Here is a 24,004-nt window from a genome sequence, read left to right on the forward strand (position 1 = left end):
TATTAAATATAGCAAACAGATATGGTATCAATAAGGTACTACAACACTGAAAGATGTCTGCTTTAATACCATCTGAACCAGCTTCTTTCCCACACTTCAAGTCTTGTATTAGTGATTCAATCTCTTCTTTTGTCACATCTCTGTTTAAAATATCGTCACGGTCTAGATCCTCCATTCACAAATGCGTGTATACGTGCCTGTATTGTTCTGCTTGGCGAGTTTCTCACAAACAAACACAACTGTATACCCTGAGCACGACATTTTGTTTTACTTCTTGGTTGGACAGATATCACAAAATGTCGAAGTGTTGGGCGTATCTACTTGTTGCTGTTTTGTGGGTTTGTTCTAGAAAAGACTCAGTGTCAGGTAGGATAGCTGCTCTAATACAGCAGAATGTATTAGTTTAACAGTAAAGAGGTTAATAACTGCTACGTGCCATTATAGTGTGGATTGCGGTTTAGGATATGGGTCATTCTATAGAAAACATTTCTTTTCAAAATACAAATTCAAGATAGACCATTAAAAGATATAAAGTTTTATTGTTAAGTTTTGAAATCTAGATGAACAAAGAAACATAAAATGATATCTGGCCACGCAGAACTGTAATCAGCCTGCACGTGCAGACACATGTTACTCTATGAACAAGCTCATTATGCAATTGGTGTTACCGGACAAGTGGAATACTTCAGCAGTGTGATCGAATTGGTTTATAGTGATCAAGAGCACATGGATGTGTTATTTGGGTGTCCTTAATAATATAGAATAATTTTAGCATTGAAAAGTATCCAAGGGTGTAATTTTGCATTTCCACACATATTTTCTATATGTGACTTAAATTATATTCTGTGGCAGTTTAAATTATTTAAAAATATGGAGACGTTCAAAATAAATTTCACCAAAGTCATAAAGGTAGAAGCTATGCTTTCCTTTCAAAAATAAAGTTTCTGGAGAAATAACAGTTAAAATATTTTAAGTAACACCAATGACAGAAAAGTAACATCAGTGACAACGTGTAACACCATGGACATTCAAGACTATCATTGAAACACTATTATTCTTGAGACTACCACTACTTGTTAGCAAACGTATGTAATTAATAGTTCCGTTTTTTCAGCCTACAACTATTAAAGGCCTATTAAAATAATTGTGTGTTTCTGGGAACATATTGATAGATGTTAGATGCGACTGGTAACACAATTTAAATAAATAGACTAAATTCAGCGACTGAATTTGTTTTTTAAATATAAGTTAAAAATTCATCCATTCATGTATTTATGTAGTTATTTTCGGGCTTATATTAAGGCTCAAGCACGCTGTCCTGGACACACACATCAGCTGTCTGAATCAGGTATCCAGAAACATAATAAAATCTCTATCAATCAGCATTAAATTACATTAAAGTTATTCAGTAGTCTTCTGAAAACAGTGCATAATGCTATGGGACAGGGACATTTCCACTAATACAGAATACTATCAAAGCTGAAAGAGGTATGACGTTAAAGTATCGTTAAAGACAACAAACTTACTTTTCTATGTATAAATAAAATCGAAATTGTGCAGGGACATAAACGTGACACTTTCTGTAGAAAGACCTATATAGGTATTCGACTACAAGTTTTCACACGTCGTAAATATACACCAGCACAAACACAAAACAACCACACACACTCAAGCGCGCGCTCACACATGTGCGCGCATTAAACTCACCAACACAAATACACGTGTGGATAAATACCCAATGATTCTGAATGAAAATATTAGTAGTTGTAAATCTGAAGGCAAAAGATTAATTTTACTTGTAGAATGCAAGAAATTGCATTTCAGGACATCTAGTTCTCAAAATGTTACGGGGAAATATACCCCCGAATCTCCTTTGCGTTGCGCCTTCGATCTATGTCAGACCCCTCAATGTCTGCTTGCTTCCTCCGTGCCTGATAAACACACACAAAGACAAATACACAAGCACACACATGCACAAATACACGCGCGAATATACACACAAAGACAAATACACAAGCACACACATGCACAAATACACAAGCACACACATGCACAAATACACACGCGAATATACACACATAGACAAATACACTCAAACGCAGACATTCCCATACACTCGCACGTACACACACATACACTCACATATTAACGAAAATAAATGTGGTTTTGGTTTTTGAAGTGTAAACCAACATATGACATAGGAGCTGAGTTTCATTATATATTGACAGGTACAGAGGTCAAAATACTGCTCCCCGACCTGTTTTTGTCCGTGAAATTGTTTTTTTGGGGGCTGTCGTCCTGGCAATTATTTTATGTTTATATTCATACGTTAGTGTGAGTCAATCATGTTTGGTCTGGTAGGTTTTAATTCATACGTTAGTGTGAGTCAATCATGTTTGGTGTGGTAGGTTTTAATTCATACGTTAGTGTGAGTCAATCATGTTTGGTCTGGTAGGTTTTAATTCATACGTTAGTGTGAGTCAATCATGTTTGGTGTGGTAGGTTTTAATTCGGGCCGGCAGACTTTGTAGCTGACCGGACCAACCTCTATTTTTAAAGAAAGAACAATATCGTTACTTGCCATCTTTCATAGACCGTAACGTAAACCGGTTTTGTATGTCGCTATTTTTATGTACTGTCAAACCTGTTTTAGCTTCCCACGCGCGGATCCACGATGTTTTAATAGAGGAGACCCAAAACCCGTTGTAGTTTTTGAAACTAGAATTTAAAGTCCTTGACAGGTGTTTTCTGTAATATATATTGTTTCAACAAAAATGGAGGGGGGGGGGGGGGTGGCCCCTTGGGTCCCAGCCTGAATCCGCGCCTGCTACCACCTGAAATATGTATGAGGTCAAACATTTATTCTCCCAATTTTATCAGGAGCGGATTACAGGGGGTTTCCTAGTTGTACGGACACCCCCCCCCCCCAGGGGCTACAAAAAACCCCAAACCCCACCACGTAGATCTAAATTGATGTCCACGTAAAACTTATAATTTCAAATTATAAACATTTAAATATTGTTTCGGAACCGCCCCCACCCTTACCTAATGCAAAATCCGCCCCTGTTTATCTAATATAGTGTAAACTGACCTGTATTAAGCAAGTACCTATTTTAAAAGACCACCTTTTGGTACTCCGTTTGAATGCTGCTTAACACAGATTTAATTATATGTGTATGTTGATGTCACATATAATTTGCACTCCCCTGGATTTACTCTCACTAGTTCGAGTTTCAGAGAGTTCGAGTTTTCGAAATTAATATATAAGAGTTCACAAATTTGAAACTGCATTGCAGCTGATTGCAGCATTGCAGCTGGTTTATTTCGCTTAATATTGTAAGAAACGTACGCTTCGCTGCCTTCCTCTGAACTCTAATAACGATGCATCCCCAGTTCAAAGGCGAATTAATATATCAGTCACCTCACCTCACAGCGCCCCATCTTATCCCACCCCACCCCAGCTGTTGGCATCTTCGACTCTTGTCGTACATTCATTTTGCGTATATTGTAAAAGTAAGTAAATAAAACAAAAACGATCACCCAGATGAATTTGAAATATATGCTTGGGCATAAAGGCTACACGTATTTATTGACAGAAAAAACAAAACAAAAAAGAAGGCATTTACATACATATATAAATAACAAAAAGTAACATTGACGTATTTTACAGGTGTCAAAACATGGCGGAACGTAACTAACAAATAAAACACTGGATGCCGAATAACACTATAAGTACATTTGTTTTACACAAAATTATTTACGCTTCGCACCTCTACTCTCCAATCTGGCCACCCACCCTTCATTTTTGGGCCCTACGCAAGATTGCTTGGTTGACAACAAATCAGAACTTTTTAAAACCAATCTGGCAAACCCCACATTACCGGGTCCTTCCCCAGATTGCTGGATCATAACTAAATGATTGGTAATTAATAAACATTAACTGATATATAAAGAGAAAAGCTAAAGTTTGACACGATTCACTACATTGAGAGCAAAAACAAACAGCGCTAACAATTATTACAAATGCTCTTTGAAGTTAACCAGACTGTGTCTGTAATTAGGGCTCTCCACCACGGACAAACACCGACTCCCAAACACAGAATCATTTCGTTCCGTTTAGTCAGCGACCTATTATTCTGTAAGTACCACCCTGATCCTCGACAGCCATGACCACCCGAGACAGACGCGCTTCGCTTGTTTGACATACCCACTCCGAGTTCAACTCGCTATGAAGCAAGACGTTGCTGTTTGTGCTCTCGAGCTACCCCCCCACCTGGCGGGACTCTTAGTTGTTACGGCGTGCTCCATGAGTATCGAGTCGCGTACACTGCATCACGGGCGACTGTGACCTTAGTGTACTGCGATCTCGACACCCCGAAGAGGAAGAGAAGAGGACGTGGAAAGAGGAGACGTGCGCCAGGGGCGACACAGGGGGAACCAAACCTGGCGGTTCCATCTGCGTCGTCGCCCCCTCCATCTACTCAGCGGAAGGAGACCAGCTCGCCACAGGCGGACAAGTCAACGGACGCGACCAGCGGAACACTGGACAAGCCGACTCCGGTGAATCGGTTAACTTTACCTACCGCTCCCGTTGAGTCGGTAATGGATACAGTTGTTGCTACGGCTGCTAAGCGGAAAGCCGTCACACCACCAGACGACCACCCTGCTAAGTCGAAGCCGCCTGTTCCAACAATCCCCCCGCCTGCAGAGGAGGACGTAGACTCGTGGGAGTTGGCCTTGGAGAAACTCAAGAGACAATTCCGGGACTACGTCCAAGGGGATACAACAGACACGAAGAAGTTGAGAGGCCGGTACAGTAACAAGAAATGGAAGCCACTGCCGGATGGGACTCACTACGAGCTGCACACCTTGCGGTTCAACGACGCTACGGGACTTGTCGTGACACACCGGCGCCAGCAGATCTTCAGACAAGCGATTCTTCTACATCAGATGGACAGCCCAACTATCCACCGATTCGTCAAGACGATCTGCGGCGCCGGTTACAACATCGTCATCCAGGCCTTGCTCGGCAGGAAGCACCTGATCCCGTCACTGACTGCTGGACCGGTCCTCAACTCTCCATAGGCGCCAACCTCTCTTAGGACAGGCACCTCCTGTTTTGGGCTTAGTTGGACTTAAAACATTTCGGCCGCAGTTCAAAATTTTATGTTTATTTTTTTTGGTAAACAGTCCGACAGTTTATTTTGGCAGCCCGTCTAAATTGCTCAAATCATCTTAAAACCTTTTCGGTCGAGCACTCTAATTTTATTGTGTAGCTCATTTTTGTTTTTGGTCTTTGACAAACTACTAAATTCGTATTCCAAATTCCGCTCACCTCAAACTTTTTAATCCTTCTAATTTCTTTTACTAATTGCTATTTTCAAAATTCTGTCCATTTCCCCCCCCCCCCCCCCCCCCCCCCCCGTTAAACTAGTTATATATCTAATTTCTTTTTGACCGCCTGTCACGGGGATTCTATAATACCCGTAACTGAATAAAACACGATTGTCCAAATATCTCTCCTAACTGTATATCTATTAGATCTCTCTGTAACAGGCAGTATATACCCGCTGTGGCTCGTCTCTAGGTATGATCAGAGATACGATCTTATATAAAGTATATATTATTATAGCACGTTTAGTTCACTAGAAAACACAACAAAAACACAATACACTTTGGAATCTGTATTAACCTACGCTGACAAATGTACTGCCGCAGTAGTTAATTAATAACACCAATAATAACAACCCAGAACTGATCACTTAATTAGTTAATCTCTAGGTGTCTAGTTTACACAATATGCTAATCACTTCACCGTGACACAACACCCACACGTGTGATAATTTAGAAACGCTGCCAGGGGAACTTAATTAATAAAGGAATTACAACACTATTCCTAACTGGTTAATTTTTAATTAACCCTAACTACTCATTCAATAACCTTGTAATACAGAATTAATACTGGTACCTATCACAATAAAGACAATAACCTACAGTTTACCTAGGTCTTCTAGGATGACTGGCTAAGCTTTATATTACCAAATACTCGTATAATGTTAGAACAAAAAGTCCACGATTTACTTCGTCAGATGTCCGAAGACACTGTCTAAAGAATATTGGTATAATACAGTATTAAAATATTTAAAGTCACATCAATCACATCAAGGTTATACAACAGAGCTGAAATAATATATTTACAAAAGTCCGGACGGACAACGTTCCCCCGGGATACCTTCCTATCGTTCTCTCGATATCTCTAAACCCTAGCTATTTATTCAAAACTCTCAGAGACAGCGAATATCGCCTGGGGGTACAACGCGGTACCTCACCTATCATCTGATATTCCACCTCTCACAGAGTCGGTATATTTTTCTCTGATCGTCAGACTGGCTGTCGCCATCGTCGCCAAATCACGGTTGTAAAAACCGCACTCGCGGAGGTATTACGTAACTACTCGCAACATGGCCTCCGCACCTGGATGGGTGTGTATTAGAAAGTACAGCTCGAGGACCGTCGCACAGAAGTATTACGTAACAAGTTGCCCACCTGGGCTAAGTGCAATGAAACTGCACACGGCCCTCAAACACAATTAATATCGCGACAGGCGAAAACAAATTTAAGAGCATGTTCCGTCACACACCCCCACCTCAAAAAGGATATTTCCTCTACTCTAGGAATAGGGAAATATACTACATTAAAACAAAAAGGTGCGTTAACCGACGCATACGGGCATTTATAACACATGTAATAATAAGGTGACTACCAGTAATCACACTGAGTCTCTGAGTCCCTGGTATACAAATAAAATATATAAAAACAAAACAGAATTCAAGAATGTCAACACATTATCATAACGTTCAACTTCGGGACAGGGCATCAGCGATTACATTAGAAGTTCCCTTGATATGTTCAATGGTAATTGGGAATTCCTGCAGAAGAAGACTCCATCTCAAAACTCTCTGGTTGGAGGCTTTCATTAGGATGGTCCAGTCCGTCTTCGTCTTCCTGGAACAGCACAGTTCCAGCTCCCACGTCACTGGCATCCACATCTAGCTTGAACGGCATTCGGTAGTCTGGTGCTGCCATCACGGGAGACGAGTAGCTCATCTGCTTGAGACGATTGAATGACTTCTCGCATTCATCTGACCACTGGAACTTCGTTTCTTTCTTTTTCAGTGTCGCACGTTTTCCAGGTTTTCTCCGATAGGCATGCTGTCGAATAGGTGTAGCGTTGGGTTCCAAGCGCACATCCTGGCATAAGGTGTTGGTAATCGTTGGAAGGTTCTGACAAATGGAAACATTGTCTTGTTTCAACGTAGTCAACTTTGCTCGTTGGGGGTTCAAGTCTGCTAGAATCTGGCTGTTGGTTAATTTTCTCTCTGCAGTCTTGACGTCATCACAGGAAATTGAGTGACTCTCACTTTGGACAGGTAGTACTGGAACTACCGGCAGTCTGTCAAAATAACCTTTTAGCAAATTGATGTGACAATACCTACTTTTCCTAACCCTATCAGGAGTGTTTATCACATACCCTGTCTAATTAAACCCGTTTGTGCACAACATAGGGCCCGAAATACCTGTTCTGCAATGAACCCCGTTTAATGGGAAGATACAGCAGCACCTTATCCCCTGGTTTAAATTCCCGACTCCTAGTCTTCCTATCAAACACTGATTTTATTTTGCTCTGAGCATGGCTCAGTTGCTTCCTAGCCTTCCTATCAAACACTGATTTTATTTTGCTCTGAGCATGGCTCAGTTGCTTACTAGCCTTCCTATCTCTAACTCTCTTATTCATTAATACTCCCTTGTCCATATCATAACCTGACATCTGATCCTCCATATCACCCTCTGTTAACAATGTAGTGCGAGCTGCCAACAATTTTGGATCAGCCCCCTGCTCTAGAATTAACTCTTGTCTATTACAAGGTAAATCCCCTCTATCAAACACAACTGGTTCAATTCCCCTCTACGGGAGATCAACAGGTTCCACCACATTTAATTCCTCAGTTGACTTATCTACCATTTTACTGATAACCTCATCCACTCCAATTTCATGGCTCACACACGTATCAGACAAATCACAAATATCCTCTAGGTCTCGCGTTACCCTTCTGGCCATAGCCCTAGTCTTTACACACGCAGGATAACTAACCTCATCAACCTCACACTCTTTTATGGGTAAAGGGCTGTTTTTCATTAACAATTGGTTATATTTCGGCTGACAACACTGACTAGTCAAATCATTCCCCAACAAAACTCCTATGTTTTCAAAAGGCAAGTCCTTCACAACACCCATAATGACTGGTCCCGTCACAAATTTCGAACACAAGAACACGTTATGTAACCGGACAACCATTTTTTCTCCAGTAACTGAGGTTAAAGCCAAACTACGTCCTGTATCTGAATTTTCAATACCAGCTAAACACTTTGACGTTATAAGCGACAGATTACAGCCTGTGTCTCGATAGATTGATATTGCCTTAGGACTCAATTCTTGTTTCACATCACAAACCATACCAGTGGACACATACGGATTTACTTTCTCTGCCATGTGACTAACCATTAACTCTCTCGCTAACGGAGCTGACCTCACTAAACCGACCACGTGCGCATTATCGCGTTTCCTTTTAAAACAGTCCCCGACAAGATGGTTATCCTTTTTACAGTAACTGCAATGTGGACGAAAAGTTCGTGCATTGGCTGATAATGCAGGCTTATCCTTACTTTGCCCACCAGGTGCATTCCTTGCCTGTCTAGCTGACCAACTAGATGACTCTCCCCGATAGTTACTTTCCCGGGAAAAACCTGGCTGAAATTTCTTCTTATCACCCTGTTGTAAAGAGCTACCCTGTACTGCCTGAGCTTTGTGTATTAACACGTAATCATCTGCCACTATGCCTGCCTCCTCTATCTTTTTGACATCACAATCCTCTAAATGAATACGTAAGCTAACTGGTAATCCATTTTTAATGTCCTGTAAGATCAACAACTCCCGTAACTCGGTATATGACTCTACCTGATGAGACACCACCCATTTATCAAACATCCCTGCCTTCTTAGCCACAAACTCACTATAAGACTGACCCTGCGTTTTTCTCAACTCGCTATACCGTAAACGATAATCCTCAGGTCGTAATTCATACGCTCTCAACACTGCCGCCTTAACTAGGTCGTACTGACTGGCTCGCTCATCACTCATTGAATTATAAGCTACACTAGCCTTCCCCTTAAACTTAGACACGGCTAACAATGTCCACTTAGACTGCGGCCAATTTAGCTGCTTAGCGGCCCGTTCAAAAAGTTGGAAGAACATATCTACCTCCTGGTCATCAAATACAGGCACTGATCTATAAGCCTCCAACATGTTAAAACCATTTCCTGCCTCACGTCTAACTTCTTCAGTATTCAACTTTAACTTATGTTCCACTTTTAATTTTTCTAACTGGAATTCTCTATCCCTATCTCTCTCTTCTCTCTCTCTCTCTATCTCTCTCTCTTCTCTATCCTTCTCTCTATCTTCCCTATCCTTCTCTCTATCTTCCCTATCTCTATCTTCTCTATCTCTATCTTATTTTTCTCTATCCCTCTCTTCTCTTTCTCTCTCTCTCTCTATCCCTCTCTTCTCTTTCTCTATCTCTCTCTATCTTCTCTATCTCTCTCTCTATCTAATACACGTTCTTCTCTTTCGTACTCAAGCTTTTTAAAAGCTAATTGTTGTTCCACACTTAACTCATTTATCTGTATCTCTGGAACAATCTCACTGTCTTCCATAACAGGACTATCACCAAAAACTTCCTGGATAATAATTGATCTTATATCTCCTAAGGTTTTAGCTGGTGTTAAATCAATTTCTCGCTCACCCGCGATTTCAACTAACTCGGCCTTACGTGCTCGCTTAATCTCCACTACACTGAGCGTGGGTCTATCCAGCAAATTCTTATCCATGTTTAGATATGACGCACTTATTATTAATTAATTTTCTAGTGAACAACGTTGCTACTTCTGGTAATTTGTAAAATTAATTTATAAAGCCCCCATTTACAAACAATACTTTTTTAAATATGCATGTCCCGTTTCAGATCCCGGACGAGCCCGCAATTTTCTACTCCTGTCACGGGGATTCTATAATACAATCAGTGTTGTTTGGTCAGTTAATATAGTGGCATATATAGTGCAGTGCATGCAGTCTAAACCACGTACATTGAAATGTTGAATGTCTCTACATAAAACACAAGTCTTAAAACATAAAAAAGTGAAATTACATACCATTACTAAGCAAGTGTGCATTACATGTACAATTCACCTCTCACAACAGTTCATACATATATTTCAATGGCCTGTTGTTGTGTGTGTTTCTTGTGTTTTCTTTTGTGTGTTTTCTTTTTTTTTTGTGTTTTTTTTTTGTTGTTGTTGTTGTTGGGTTTTTGTTTTTTTTGTTTTCTTTTCTTTTTTTGTTGTTGTTGTGTTGTTGTTGTTGTGGGGTTTTTTTTTTGGGGGGGGGGGGGGGTGGTGGTTCTGTGTTGTTGTAATATTTTATATTTGCATTTCTGTTTACATTGTGCTTTACGTATATTTTAATGTATATAACTGGCATCTACATGAATTATTATCATCAGTCGTATCTAGCACTAAGAACATCTTTACTTTCAATTATCAATTTTATAATTTCACTAATATATTATGCAAAAACTACAAAACAATGTAATAATATTATATGGTATGAATAATTATATTATTGTTAGCATAAGTTAACCAATGTCAGAATAAATACTATTTCCGCCTGAACCTATATAATAAAATAGCTTTGCTATATATGTGGAGGCAGCATTATTAACAAGGGACCGTCAATCAGGAGTTTGGCGGTAAAAAACATAGATATTAATGAATATGTTATCGGTATAACTGAATTCTAGTTGTGTGACATTTTTGAAATGGGATGGATGAACTATTTGATTTGGACAAACCACCATACCAAGTTGTTTCTACATGTGGGGTGAGACGTAGGCCAGTAGTAAAGCGTTCGCTTGAGGCGCGGTCGGTTTGGGATCCATCCCCGTCAGTGGGCCCATTTGAGCTATTTCTCGCTCCAGCCAGTGCACCACGACTGGTATATCAAAGGCAGTGGTAAGTGTTATCCTGTCTGTGGGATGATGCATATAAAAGATCCCTTGCTGCTAATCGAAAAGAGTAGCCCATGAAGTGGCGACTGTCTGGTCCTAAACCATATGTCTGACGTCATATAACCGTGTTGAGTGCGTCGTTAAATAAAGCATAAAACATTTCCTTCCGTCCTTCCTGTATGCAAGATATGGTCCGGACAAGGAAATGATTTAGTGTTATGTGCAGTAGACCATGAACAGTAGGTCACAGTAACCTAGTAATAGTACGCGACACAACGCCACCCCACGTTGTTCCTACACGTGAGTTTGATGGTCCTGTATGCATCTGTATGCAAGATATTGTCCGGACAAGGATTCACTATTATGTGCAGTAGATCGTGCAAAGCAGGTCACAGTGACCTAGTAATAGTACGTGACACATGACCAACCCAAGTTGTTCCTACATGTGAGGTGTGATGGCCCTGTATGCATCTGTCTGCAAGATATGGTCCAGACAAAAATTTAGTGTTATATGCAGTAGACCGTGAAACGTAGGTCACAGTGACCCAGTAATAGTAGGCGACACACCGCCATCGCAAGTTGTTCCTACATGTGTGGTATGATGGTCCTGTATGCATCTGTAAGCAAAATATGGTCCGGACAAGAAAAAGTTCACAGACGGACGGTCGGACAACGCCATACCATAATACGACCCATAGATGGGCGTATAAAAATTGATACGTTTATGGGATTTATATACTATGTGCACAATTATATGACGAGGTCGCTTTATGCTAATTACCAGTTTTAAAAATTAAGAAGTTAATTTTAAGTACCTTTCCTTTGCATTACATTTTCGATTCATCTGTCTCACAGCAGCTTATAATATTAAAACAATATTTCTATTTAGATTGTGCTTAAAGGGACATCCCTGAGTTTGCTACATTGTAAGATGTTTCCTACTAATAAACTATTTCTATGATTAAACTCACATACTAAATATATTTTCTTATTTAGTATATCATTGTCTGTATATTCAATGTGTTTCTGGTCGTCTTAATATTTTTTGGATTTTTTCTTCAAATAATTTCGTACGTACGAAAAAAAAATATTTTATTAAATAAAATAAAATTTAACCTAGTAAAAATATTAGAATGACCAGGAATACGTTTAATATACAGCCACTAATATATTATGCAGAAAAATATATTTGATATGTAATTACAATCGTTAAAAAAGTCTCTGTTAGTCAATATCATTTTAAAAATTGCAGCAAACTCAGGAATGTCCCTTTAACGCATGCTTAGGTGCATATAACTAACATCAAATATTGTCACCATGATAACCATTCGGCCACCGAGATATTATTAAGAAAGTTCTGTTAAAGGACGATAGACCTACAAGCCAAAGAGACATCCCATAACGTACAGGAATTTGTGGGCAAACCTGGAATCTGACTAGTAGTTTGAATGTACTGATGTATATATATATATATATATATATATATATATATATATATATATATATATATATATATATATATTGTTTGTATGTCTGGTTTGACTAGTACATGTGTAGATATTAACGCATGGGCACAGATGATAAAGTTCATTTGTGCCCACACAAATTCCCTCATGCATTGCGGGAACTCGATCCTATGGCACAGATTCGCCCACAGTTCCCAGATCACCAGGGAGAGAGAGAGAGAGAGAGAGAGAGAGAGAGAGAGAGAGAGAGAGAGAGAGAGAGAGAGAGAGAGAGAGAGAGAGAGAGAGAGAGAGAGAGAGAGAGAGAGAGAGAGAGAGAGAGAGAGAGATATTATGACATGATCATGTGTGTCATGCTGATCTTACGAAACGAGCGTCAGGTTCTTGTATTGCGAGAGGATAGTAAGACCGTACATGAAACCTAACACGAGTTTCGTAAAACCAGTATGATTCATACGCGTGTGTAATAGTTTCTTTCTTACCCATATTATCCCTAATATTTATTTTCTCAATAACAACATAGGATCATGTCAAAACGTTTCAAACGTAACTAGAAGCAAATGACAAAACGACGTTATTTTCCGAAGTGACGTCATTTTGGTAAGCGTTTACACAGATCCAAAGCTAGGGAACCTGTATTAAGTTATGATGTCGCTTCCTAAAATTATGTCATTTGTTGTACACGTCAAATCATTATAACATACGTGTTACATACTGGTTAAATTTCCCTAAATATCTTCAACTGGTGGATAATAAATAAATATTCCTTTGGACCCTTGATATATATATATATATATATATATATATATATATATATATATATATTACGATATCCACTGTCAAGATATTTGTGGATTATCTGCTCTAATCCATATTTAGAGTATGTAGGCCTACTTTGTAACTGCAAACTACTCCAGTCATATGGCATATTCATTCACACACCGTGATTACATACCTGTGTATACAGGCGGATCACGAGATGGGAATTATGTGGCTTGTGCTACAGTTTTTCCATTAGAGAAAATACTTTCCATGAGACTTGCCTGACTCGGCATCTATATTTAGTGCTGACGTTTGGGCAGTCATTAAAGCCTAGAAGAAATCAAAGATTCGATTGCATCCAAATTTATAATTTTTACCGACTCACTTTCGTGTCTCCATGCTTTACGCAATATGAAGCTGGACCATCCCTTAATTGGGATGGTGATACGGAAGTGTGTCTTTTTATCAATATGCCAATAAAGACATTATATTTTGTTGGGTGCCCAGTCATGCTGGCATTAGGGGCAATGAAAATGCAGATTCAGCCGCCAAATCTGATTTGGATTTGCCTCATGCCAGAGTTGGTGTACCTTATACTGATTTTAAACAGTATCAACCAATATGTCTTTTCGACTTGACAACATGATTGGAACGGTGTGGTTGCGAACAAGCTTCATGCTATCAAACCAGTCTTGAGAGAGTGGCAGTCCTCCTATAGGCAGTGCAGGAAGGATGAACTAGTCTTGTGTCGTGCTCGCATCGGTCATACTTATTTGACCCATTCACGTATTTTGAAGAATGAACCCCCACCTCAGTGTGAGCACTGTCAGTGTCCTCTGACGGTACGCCATATTTTGGTGGAGTATCTTCATCTCAATGAAACTCGAAAATATTTATTTGGACAAAGAACTGTGAAGCAAACCTTTCAATTCCATCCTGACCTTTTATTACAATTTCTTCGAGATACTGAATTTCATTATAAATTTTAATATTACCTATCTGTGATATTTGTATTTTTTCACAGTTTGTTTTACACTGTGTTTTTATTTAACTGTAGACTTTTTATATTGATGTTGATCATTGATTTGCCTTTACCATAGTTTGACACCCAATAGCCGATATATTTTTCATGCTGAGGTGTCGTTAAACATTCATTCATTCATTCATCCATTCATTCACACAACATAAGTACATTTAAGATACTACTATCACTATTACTTCTAGTACTATTACTACTATTTTAATCACTGCTACTACTACTATTACTACTAGTATTGCTGCTGCTGCTACTACTACTGCTGCTGTTTCTACTACTACTACTACTACTACTACTACTACTACTACTACTACTACTACTATCTACTACTACTACTACTACCACCACGACTACTATTAATAATTATTATAACAGCAGTACTAAATATATAATACAATATCAACATCGACCTGTCATCCATGACTATTATTCATTATTATTTTTACAGATACACATCGAAGAAATGGGATTTACATCTACAGCTCAACAGAAGCCAACCAAACGAATACGGGCCACCTGTGTGGTTCAACCACTAAAGACAGTTATGATACAACAACAGTTACATGTGGCAATACAGCCAGATACATCACTCTCTACCGGGAAATACCAAACGGTGAAAGCACAATGGACTTTTGTGAAGTAGAAGTGTACAGTGAGTAAATTCACTGTATTCCATTAATCATTCATACATTTGCGTTTTATTTGCGATTAATGTGCCAAATCCGATGGTGTTTAATTTTGTTGCTTTGTAGTTATTGTTGTTGCAGTTGCTGCCGATATGTTTCTTTTTAGGCATGAAACTGGTCTCACGTCTAATCAATGCCATACTGTTTTTAAATTATTTTGATGGACAAGTATTTAGTGCAATATGACATCGGTCGATTATCGATGCTAACCATTGGTTTATTTCACAAATAAAAATGCATGTACATGTAATAAATTATCCATACACATTTCGTGCGCTATGTTCACGGAGGTATTGGCCACAGCGATTAATTTAGAGTAATGAGTGTACACAAAATGACGAAATCTAAACAATAAATAAAGTTAAAGCTTAGTTTGTTTAACGATACCACTAGAGCACAATGATTTGTTAATAATCCGCTACTGGATGTCAAATATTTAGTAATTCCGACATACGATCTTAGAGAGGAAACCTGCTACATTTTTCTATTAGTAGCAAGGTAGATTTTATATGCACCTTCCCACAGACAGGAAAGCACATACCACGGTATTTGATATACCCGTCTTGGTGCACTGGCTGGGACGAGAAATAGTCCAATAGAGAGTACTTTACCACTGGGCTACGTCCCGCCCTTAAACAGTGAACAAAAACATATTTCTCCAGAGTTGATTCATATCATTTAAATGTATTTAGTTGCTTAAATACAGTTACATTTGATGGATATTCTTCTGGGCAGCAATAGCAGTCATGATGGTCCAGTTTGACTGTTTCAAAAAAATAGATGTACGACTTACTGTTATGACCAATAAAGAATGTGATCCATTCAGTATATTGAACATAGTCCGTTGTAAATGTAAATCAAGAAACATAAATTAATACTTTTGAAAGGCATATTCCTGCAAAAATAATACTTTAAAATATTGCAGCCTGTGTAAAGTGCCATGCCATGGACTGCTATAATTCTAAAGAAATGTTATTAGTGGAGAACGATAACGAGCATGAATATATCTTGTAATTGTGATTGTCCTCATCACCACTTGTTCTATAATGAAATCTATCCACAGTGTATGTGTGTGTGTGTGTGTGTATGTATGTGTGTGTGTGTGTGTGTGTGCGTGTGTGTGTATGTATGTGTGTGTCTGTGTATGTATGTGTGTGTGTGTGTGTATGTGTGTGCGTGTGTGTATGTATGTGTGTGTCTCTGTGTATGTATGTGTGTGTGTGTGTGTCTGTGTGTGTATGTTTGTGTGTGTATGTGTGTGTGTATATGTGTGTGTATGCGTGTGTCTGTGTGTGTTTGTGTATATGTGTGTGTGTGTGCGTGTGTGTGTGTGTTGGAGCGTGCGTGCGTGTGTGCGTGCGTGCGTGTGTGTGTGTGTGCGCGCGCGCGCGTGTGTGTTAATATATATAGTGAAACCTTTCAAGACTGTACCCTCTGTAAATCATAATTCACTCAAAACCGGAATTCTTAAAACAAATTACATAACGTAACCTTCCTAAACTGGATCCCTCTTAAGACCAGACAATTGTCTTGGTCACATGGGTGTCCATTTTAGGGTGGTTATATACACATACACCCACAAATACATGCGTACATACATACATACATATATACATGCATACACACAAGCATGCATACATACATAACAGGAATTAAAGGCGCTAATGACGTGTATATTGATATAAATCATACATTATTTTAGTATGTTATCCTGGAACCTTCGGTGATGATTGCAATCGGTTTTGTCACTGCCTGAATGGATCATGTAAATACTCAACTGGAGAGTGTACAGGAGGATGTAAACCAAACTGGACTGGCACGAACTGTGATGGTAAGACGTAGTTTCGGAATTCTATCTCCAGTGTGTACTGACATATACATATATATAAAACAATTGCTGATAAGTGCTTTGGCCACTTTGGGAAGAAACACATACATCCACCTAATACACTGGTCTAATAGCAGCGATGCACGAGCGTTGTGTCGATGGAAACAATCACAAGAATTGTAATAAAAAAAGAGAACGAGGTAACCAGATGAGTACCAGAAAGTACTTCAGCTATGCAAGGTGTGTATGCCTGTGTGTCTGTGTTTGTTTGTGTGTGTGCGTGTGTGCGTGTGTGTGCATGTATGTACATGCGTACGGCAATGTCATACAATTATGTGGTTCAGGTGTCGGGATTTGGATTCTAGAGCTTAGTCTTTTGTTTAAAATACAACCACAGATACACGTACTGACATATTGTATTGCCAATATCATTGTATTTATATTATTTAAAACATTACGTTCTGTACCTGTATATTATTATATGTTTAGATAAAATATGAAGTAATCTGTTCAGTGGATTCGCCTCAGGCAACATATTATAGTCATCTTGCATCCGTAAATGGAAGACACTTTTGACATCATCAATGCATTAACGTATCTGCATACTGTGATATAATATTGCAAACAGAATGTTAATAATACTAAGTTTAAACCACTTTTATAAATAAATTGTTGTTTTGTTTTAAAAAGAGTATTTACAAAATTTGATAACATTAATATGTATATTTTCAGTTTGTGATTCCAGTCACTATGGTGACTTATGCAGTAAAAAATGTTCCAACAGACACTGTAAAGGCAGATCATCATGTTACGGCAGTGGGGAATGTACATTTGGATGTGATCCAGGATGGTGGACGGACGACTGTACGAGAAGTAATAAAACAGTTTTGTCTTATTAGACAAAGTACAGCAGTGTGCAACTATTGTTTGTGGACGGGATATAGCCCAGTGGTTAAGCGCTCGCTTGATGCGCGGTCGGTGTAGGATCGATTTCCGCCCATTGGGCTATTTCTCGTTCTAGTCAGTGCACCACGACTGGTATATCAAAGGCCGTGGTATGTGCTATTATGTCTGTGGAATGGTGCATATAAAAGACCCATTGCTACTAATGAAAATATTTACCGGGTTTCCTCTCTAAGACTAAACGTCAAAAGTACCAAATGTTTGACATCCAATAGCCGTCGATTGATAAATCAATATGTCCTGGCGGTGTCGTTAACCAAAACAAAACAAACTATTCAACCCCCGCTCCTAAAGCTGGCCCGTAAGAACGCTATCTGAAGTTGGGGACACAATCTCTAGTATAGGGGGCACAATATCTGGCGCGGGAGAGAGAAGACAGATTTTAAAATGTCTTCTTGTTTAGAGTAGAACAACTAAAAACGTACCTTTTCTTCCTTAAAGGGACATTCCTGAGTTTGCTGCACTTTTTAAGATGTTATCGACTAACAGAGACTTTTCAAAGGGACATTCCTGAGTTTGCTGCACTTTTTAAGATGTTATCGACTAACAGAGACTTTTCAAAGGGACATTCCTGAGTTTGCTGCACTTTTTAAGATGTTATCGACTAACAGAGACTTTTCAAAGGGACATTCCTGAGTTTGCTGCACTTTTTAAGATGTTATCGACTAACAGAGACTTTTCAAAGGGACATTCCTGAGTTTGCTGCACTTTTTAAGATGTTATCGACTAACAGAGACTTTTCAAAGGGACATTCCTGAGTTTGCTGCACTTTTTAAGATGTTATCGACTAACAGAGACTTTTTAAAGGGACATTCCTGAGTTTGCTGCACTTTTTAAGATGTTATCGACTAACAGAGACTTTTTAGCGATTGTAATTACATATCAAATATATTTTTCTGCATACAATATTAGTGGCTGTATATTAAACGTGTTTCTGATCGTTCTAATATTTGTACTACGTTAAATTTCATCTTATTTCCAAAAATATAGTTTTTTCGTACGTACGAAATTATTTGAAGACAAAATCCAGTTTGGACTTCTTACAAATATTAAGACGACCAGAAGCAAATTGAATATACAGACACTGATATTCTAAACAAGAAAATATATTTAATATGTAAGTTTAATCGTAGAAATGTTTTATTAGTCGGAAATATCTTACAATACAGCAAACTCAGGGATGTCCCTTTAAGTGTTTCTTTATAGAATTGTTGAAATAGTATTTAAATAACATGGTTAGTAAACTATTGCATCGGAATTGAATGTCGGTTAGTAAGTGAGCAGTATGCTTCATTTCATGTATTGTATATTTATGCTTTGGGTTTTCAATAGAATGCACACTTCAATATATCTGTTAGTAGAAAAATTATTATTTACTATTCAAAAGGATATGAAATATGAAGGTATGAAGCATGTTTGTATTTGTGTCATTTCATATAAATCATAGTGCTAAAGCTTACTAATATGTTCAACTGTTTTGATCACGTCGGTGTTATCATGTTAATGTATATTGTACCAGGTAAACAAATGTTTTAGTAAACAGTTTTCCTTCTAAATATTCCAGCGTGCTATTTTGGTGTTTATGGAAGAAATTGTGGAAAATACTGTACGAGCCGGAAGTGTTTGGATAGTTTCAGTTCCTGTGATCGCGTGACTGGGGAGTGTGTTGGTGGATGTAAACGAGGATATCGGCCTGTGGATTGTATCAATTGTATGTAATTGATTTACCTTCCCATGTTGGGTACTGCTGAAAACATTTATCGTTAACTCCACGGTCCACTACCAATATCATATAGTAGAAAACAATTCATAGTTAAAGTTGCAAGAGTGTTATCATGTATATAGCAATATTAATATGAACGATTGTTTTTGTGTTTTTGTGTTGTTGTTTTTTTTTTTTTTTTTTTTTTGTTGTTGTTGTTTTTTTTTGGGGGGGGAGGGTGTGTGTGAGGGCAAGCTAATAGATAATGGAAATGTTCATTTTAAAACTTAGTTTTATATAATGTGGAAAACTCAATGTGAATGCAAGAAAATATTCTGAAGCAGTGACATCAGATGTGCAGCCACGTGTCATTTCATTTTAATCAAAAGAGGAAATGCGATCAGAAGGATCGAAAATAGATTAAACGGTATTGCATGCTATATATGAAAGTTTTATTTTTATTTTTTTATTCAGATTGTTATGTTGGAACATATGGGTACAACTGCAACGCGTCATGTGATGATCGACACTGCAGTAGTAATGTTACTAATCAAGACTGTAACAGATTCTTTGGTAACTGTACTCAGGGATGTCTGAGTGGCTGGGAATTGCCAGATTGTGCAGTTCGTAAGTTTCTATCACTAAAGCTAAATACTTAAAGTGACTCGTTGTACTCTAAATGTGTAGCCTGGCTATGCAGATATCTTTATCAATTTTACTGAGTATATCAGTAATTAAGCCGAGATTCTGGTATAGAACCATATTTTATAAGCATCATGTTACATATTAAATGTGTTGTAAAATAGTCTATACTTAAACATACAGTATTGTATTGAAATACAGTAGAATCTCATTGCTCGAACGTGGAACGGTCGAACACACTGCTTTTGTTGGTCCCGATTTCTTTGTTTAAGGAAACACTTGAGTCGATTACTAGCCCTCACTCGCACATGTCAGCCCTATCAATGGAATGTCAGCCCTGTTAATGGAAAATCAGTATAACTAGCAATATTTCGCTCGAACCGGTATTCCATTAAATTTGTAGAAGCAAATAATATATTCTTCGATGTCACGAATTACATTCATATATATTTAGATGCAATGCGAATCATTCGTTATGTATAGTGCCATTTCAGTTTTCAACACTTCGAATGGTGGTTTAGCAATTTCACTCACATGCAAATGATAATTCACTAATCTCTGATCACTCAGTCGCAACATTGCCTTTGGATCATTGAAAGGCAGAGGACAATGACTGCCTTACGTAGTTTTAGCAAAGCCATATAGAACACCTTATGTTTTTGCCAGTGGCAATATCACTGACATGAATGTATCTGGTGCAGTGGTTGGACAAGGGAGGTAATAATGTGTGAGCAAAGTGCAATTGATTCAATAAAACCTAAACACCTTTCGTGGTTAAACTAGCACGAAATACTCAATGCTTTCCTTTGCAATTTGTAAAGCAGTGAATTTCTTGGTATACTAGTGCGTTATTTCATACAACATTAGAAACATATAAATACGCTTCTGTTTTAAATCGATAATGCAAATTATAAAGGGTCACAGACACTCCAGAAGGTGGCCGATTGATTGCTTCTAAATAGCCGATGGTTCGAAAATATTATGGCGCACTAACGGTGTGCGTCTCAGTGAGATTCTACTGTACTTGGATTACTTGGATGCATGGCTTGTTTACAGATGGCAGGAGTAGAAAAAGAACAAAAAAGAACAAAAAAGAGAAGCAAACGTTTCTCTCGTCTTTCATGAATTGTCTCTTTTCGTTTCGAGTAGCCCTTGTGTAGTACTTATGTGTAATATTATGCCCATTCTCATGATGGTCAGAGGACATCTGGACACGCGTCTACATGAGAGAGATTGAGAGAGAGAGAGAGAGAGAGAGAGAGAGAGAGAGAGAGAGAGAGAGGAGAGAGAGAGAGAGAGAGAGAGAGAGAGAGAGAGAGAGAGAGAGAGAGATTATATGTTTGTGTTTTCATTTGTATGTGTGTATGTGTATGAGTGTGTGTATGTGTATGCATGTATGTATGTATGTATGTATTGATGTATGAATATCTATATATTGTATGTATGTCGAAGTTGACAATTACATACATAGCTATTAAAGCACTGGCGCAGGAGATACTTAAATCCTATCTGTCCTGACAAATTGCCCCATGCCGTTTCTGGGACTCGAACCTATGGTACCTTCTGAGCTATTGAGGCGTGTATGTGTGTATTTATGTGTGTATTATGTGTTTATGTCCGTGTGTGTGTGGTTATGTGTGTCTATGTGTGCATGTGCATGTGTATGTATGTATGTGTTTGTGTGACAATATCGATCATTATCTGTATATAATGGTATTTTATAATGGTTATACTACGTTTCCTGTAACTAATTAAATTATGTGTTGTTATTTACAGATAATCATTGTATGCAATGTTTTAATGTTTACTATGCCTAATTAATCCAATGTCTTTCAGGTGATTCTGAAAATAATAATGCTTCTTTAATTTAATTATTTACTTTTGATACAGATTCTTTATTCCAGGTGCTCTGTTTCAGTCAGCTTGTTAACTAGTGACATGTTGATTGAAAACGCAAGCATGAGTCTTGCACAAACACCTAACAATAGCACTTGCTTTCTTGTGCTGCGTCTGTCCTTTGCTCTACACTTTCAAGCCTTGGGTCTACTGTAAGCTGGTATTCAGTCTTGGTGTTTCTGTCTTGGTGTTTCAGTCTTGGTGTTTCTGTCCAACTCCTAGTTATATAATCTTCAGCATAAATACTGAGGGCTCTTGTTCTCAGTATGGCACACCCACCACATTCCAACCTAGCGAACATGAAGCCGGACGTATCTACGTGCTCTGTCGATTTAACCCCCCTTATTTCAAGTTATGGAATGCTGTTGGAGTACCGATTCGCGTGCACCGGGCCACTGGCAACAATGACCTTCGTGTACGTTTAGCCAGCTCCGAAGAAAGAAAGAAATAGAAGACTGCGGAAGAGGAAACCTGCGCCAGAGGTGACACGGGGGCTGGGAGACCGGCAGCTCAACTGCCGCAGCGGCTCCGTCTCCAGATAAAAAAACAATTTTTTTTTTCAAAACAAGAACTTTCTATCCACTGCCGGATAGCGAAGTGGAAGTATGAATTCAATCACTCTTGAAGGAATTTGTCTGACGAGGCGCCATGATGGTATTTATAGCCAAGGTCGCCTCATGGCAGAGATGGATAACTCATCAATATATCGGACGGTCAAGATGATCTTTGAGAAGGAGTACCCCCACGTCAATGGGCAGCTTAGTACACTATACCTCCGGATCTCGCTCCTGGAGCTTTCCTGACGTCGCCGTAGCACCAACTCTTCCACGAACCTTCGACTCCAGGTAAGGGCTTAGTCGGACTTTAAATATGTTCGGCTACTGTTCCAAAAATTATCTTTATTATATATATATAGTCCGACGCACATTATTTTGGCAGCCCGTCTAAATAGCTCAAATCACCAGAATGTTTTTTTGGCCAAGCACTCAAAGTTTATTTTTGGACTCAACTTTTTCCAGACATGAGTAGAGTATATTCTCTTTTGGTCTTAGGTCTCTCTGATCTTATTCTAAATTTTAATGCAAATTCCGCCGACTTCAAACTTACTACCCCCTCCTGTCCCGGACTTAGTCACTGGCGAAGTCAGATATTAAGCCCGTGATGGTCTTGCTTGAAAACGTAGTGTTATAGGAGCACGTTAAACGAATTCGGTTCGGTTCTCGGTGTGGAAATGATATTGTCGGTATTGGTGTGATGGTGGATTCTTAGATGATTTCTAAGGTTAGTTATTTGTATTTGTTATTTGTAGTATTCATGTTTCTTATCTAGAGTATTTGTTTACACGCAGGTTCTAAATGTAAATTACTACTTATAGATTAAGTCCATACATCATATTATAATATATTAGTACGTAAAATGTAAATTACTACTTATAGATTAAGTCCATACATCATATTATAACATATTAGTACGTAAAATAACTCTTCTGCAACTATATTTATCTGAAGTAATTAAGTAACAGATGATGTTCTAATATATACATGGTAATGTAATTAATATTATGATTTCTTATAAACTAAATACTAAATAGTTTTTAATGTTAATTAAGTGAGAGTAAGATGTTTGCACAGTTTGTATTATCTCAGATGTTATTTTCTGCTATTGCTGTTATTGCTATTAATATAATTATGTACTTTGGATTATAGAGTTTATACGATATTTAGTGTGGTTTATACTTTTATTTATATATCTTTGACTGCGTGTGTTAGATACCGGCCAGGTGTTACAACCTTAGTTACACACACTTGGTATGTACATGACTGTATTGTTATATGCATATTTTTATGACGTCGTAATGAACTTTAATATGTTATGTTTTAGTAATGAAGGAATTAGTAAAGTA

The 24,004-nt window shown here is 38.3% G+C and overlaps 1 protein-coding gene across 1 annotated transcript; it reads left to right on the forward strand.

The window, feature by feature from the left end:
• The first annotated feature begins 267 nt into the window (after window positions 1–267).
• Window positions 268–23,564, forward strand: LOC121387784 (multiple epidermal growth factor-like domains protein 10). The gene is made up of 7 exons (XM_041518991.1): window positions 268–366; window positions 14,833–15,036; window positions 16,773–16,901; window positions 17,631–17,771; window positions 19,426–19,572; window positions 20,038–20,190; window positions 22,110–23,564. Exons 1-7 carry the CDS (start codon window positions 297–299, stop codon window positions 22,133–22,135), a joined length of 870 nt encoding a protein of 289 aa, XP_041374925.1. The 5' UTR covers window positions 268–296; the 3' UTR covers window positions 22,136–23,564.
• Window positions 23,565–24,004: the final 440 nt, after the last annotated feature.

The sequence above is a fragment of the Gigantopelta aegis genome, chromosome 13 (assembly GCF_016097555.1).
Source record: "Gigantopelta aegis isolate Gae_Host chromosome 13, Gae_host_genome, whole genome shotgun sequence".
NCBI lineage: Eukaryota > Metazoa > Mollusca > Gastropoda > Neomphalida > Peltospiridae > Gigantopelta > Gigantopelta aegis.

Coding starts and splice junctions, on each gene's coding strand:
- LOC121387784 (XM_041518991.1), top strand. CDS start 297: ATGTCGAAGTGTTGGGCGTATCTACTTGTTGCTGTTTTGTGGGTTTGT. Junction 367..14,832: donor TAGAAAAGACTCAGTGTCAG/GTAGGATAGCTG, acceptor TTATTTTTACAG/ATACACATCGAAGAAATGGG. Junction 19,573..20,037: donor GCCTGTGGATTGTATCAATT/GTATGTAATTGA, acceptor TTTTTTATTCAG/ATTGTTATGTTGGAACATAT.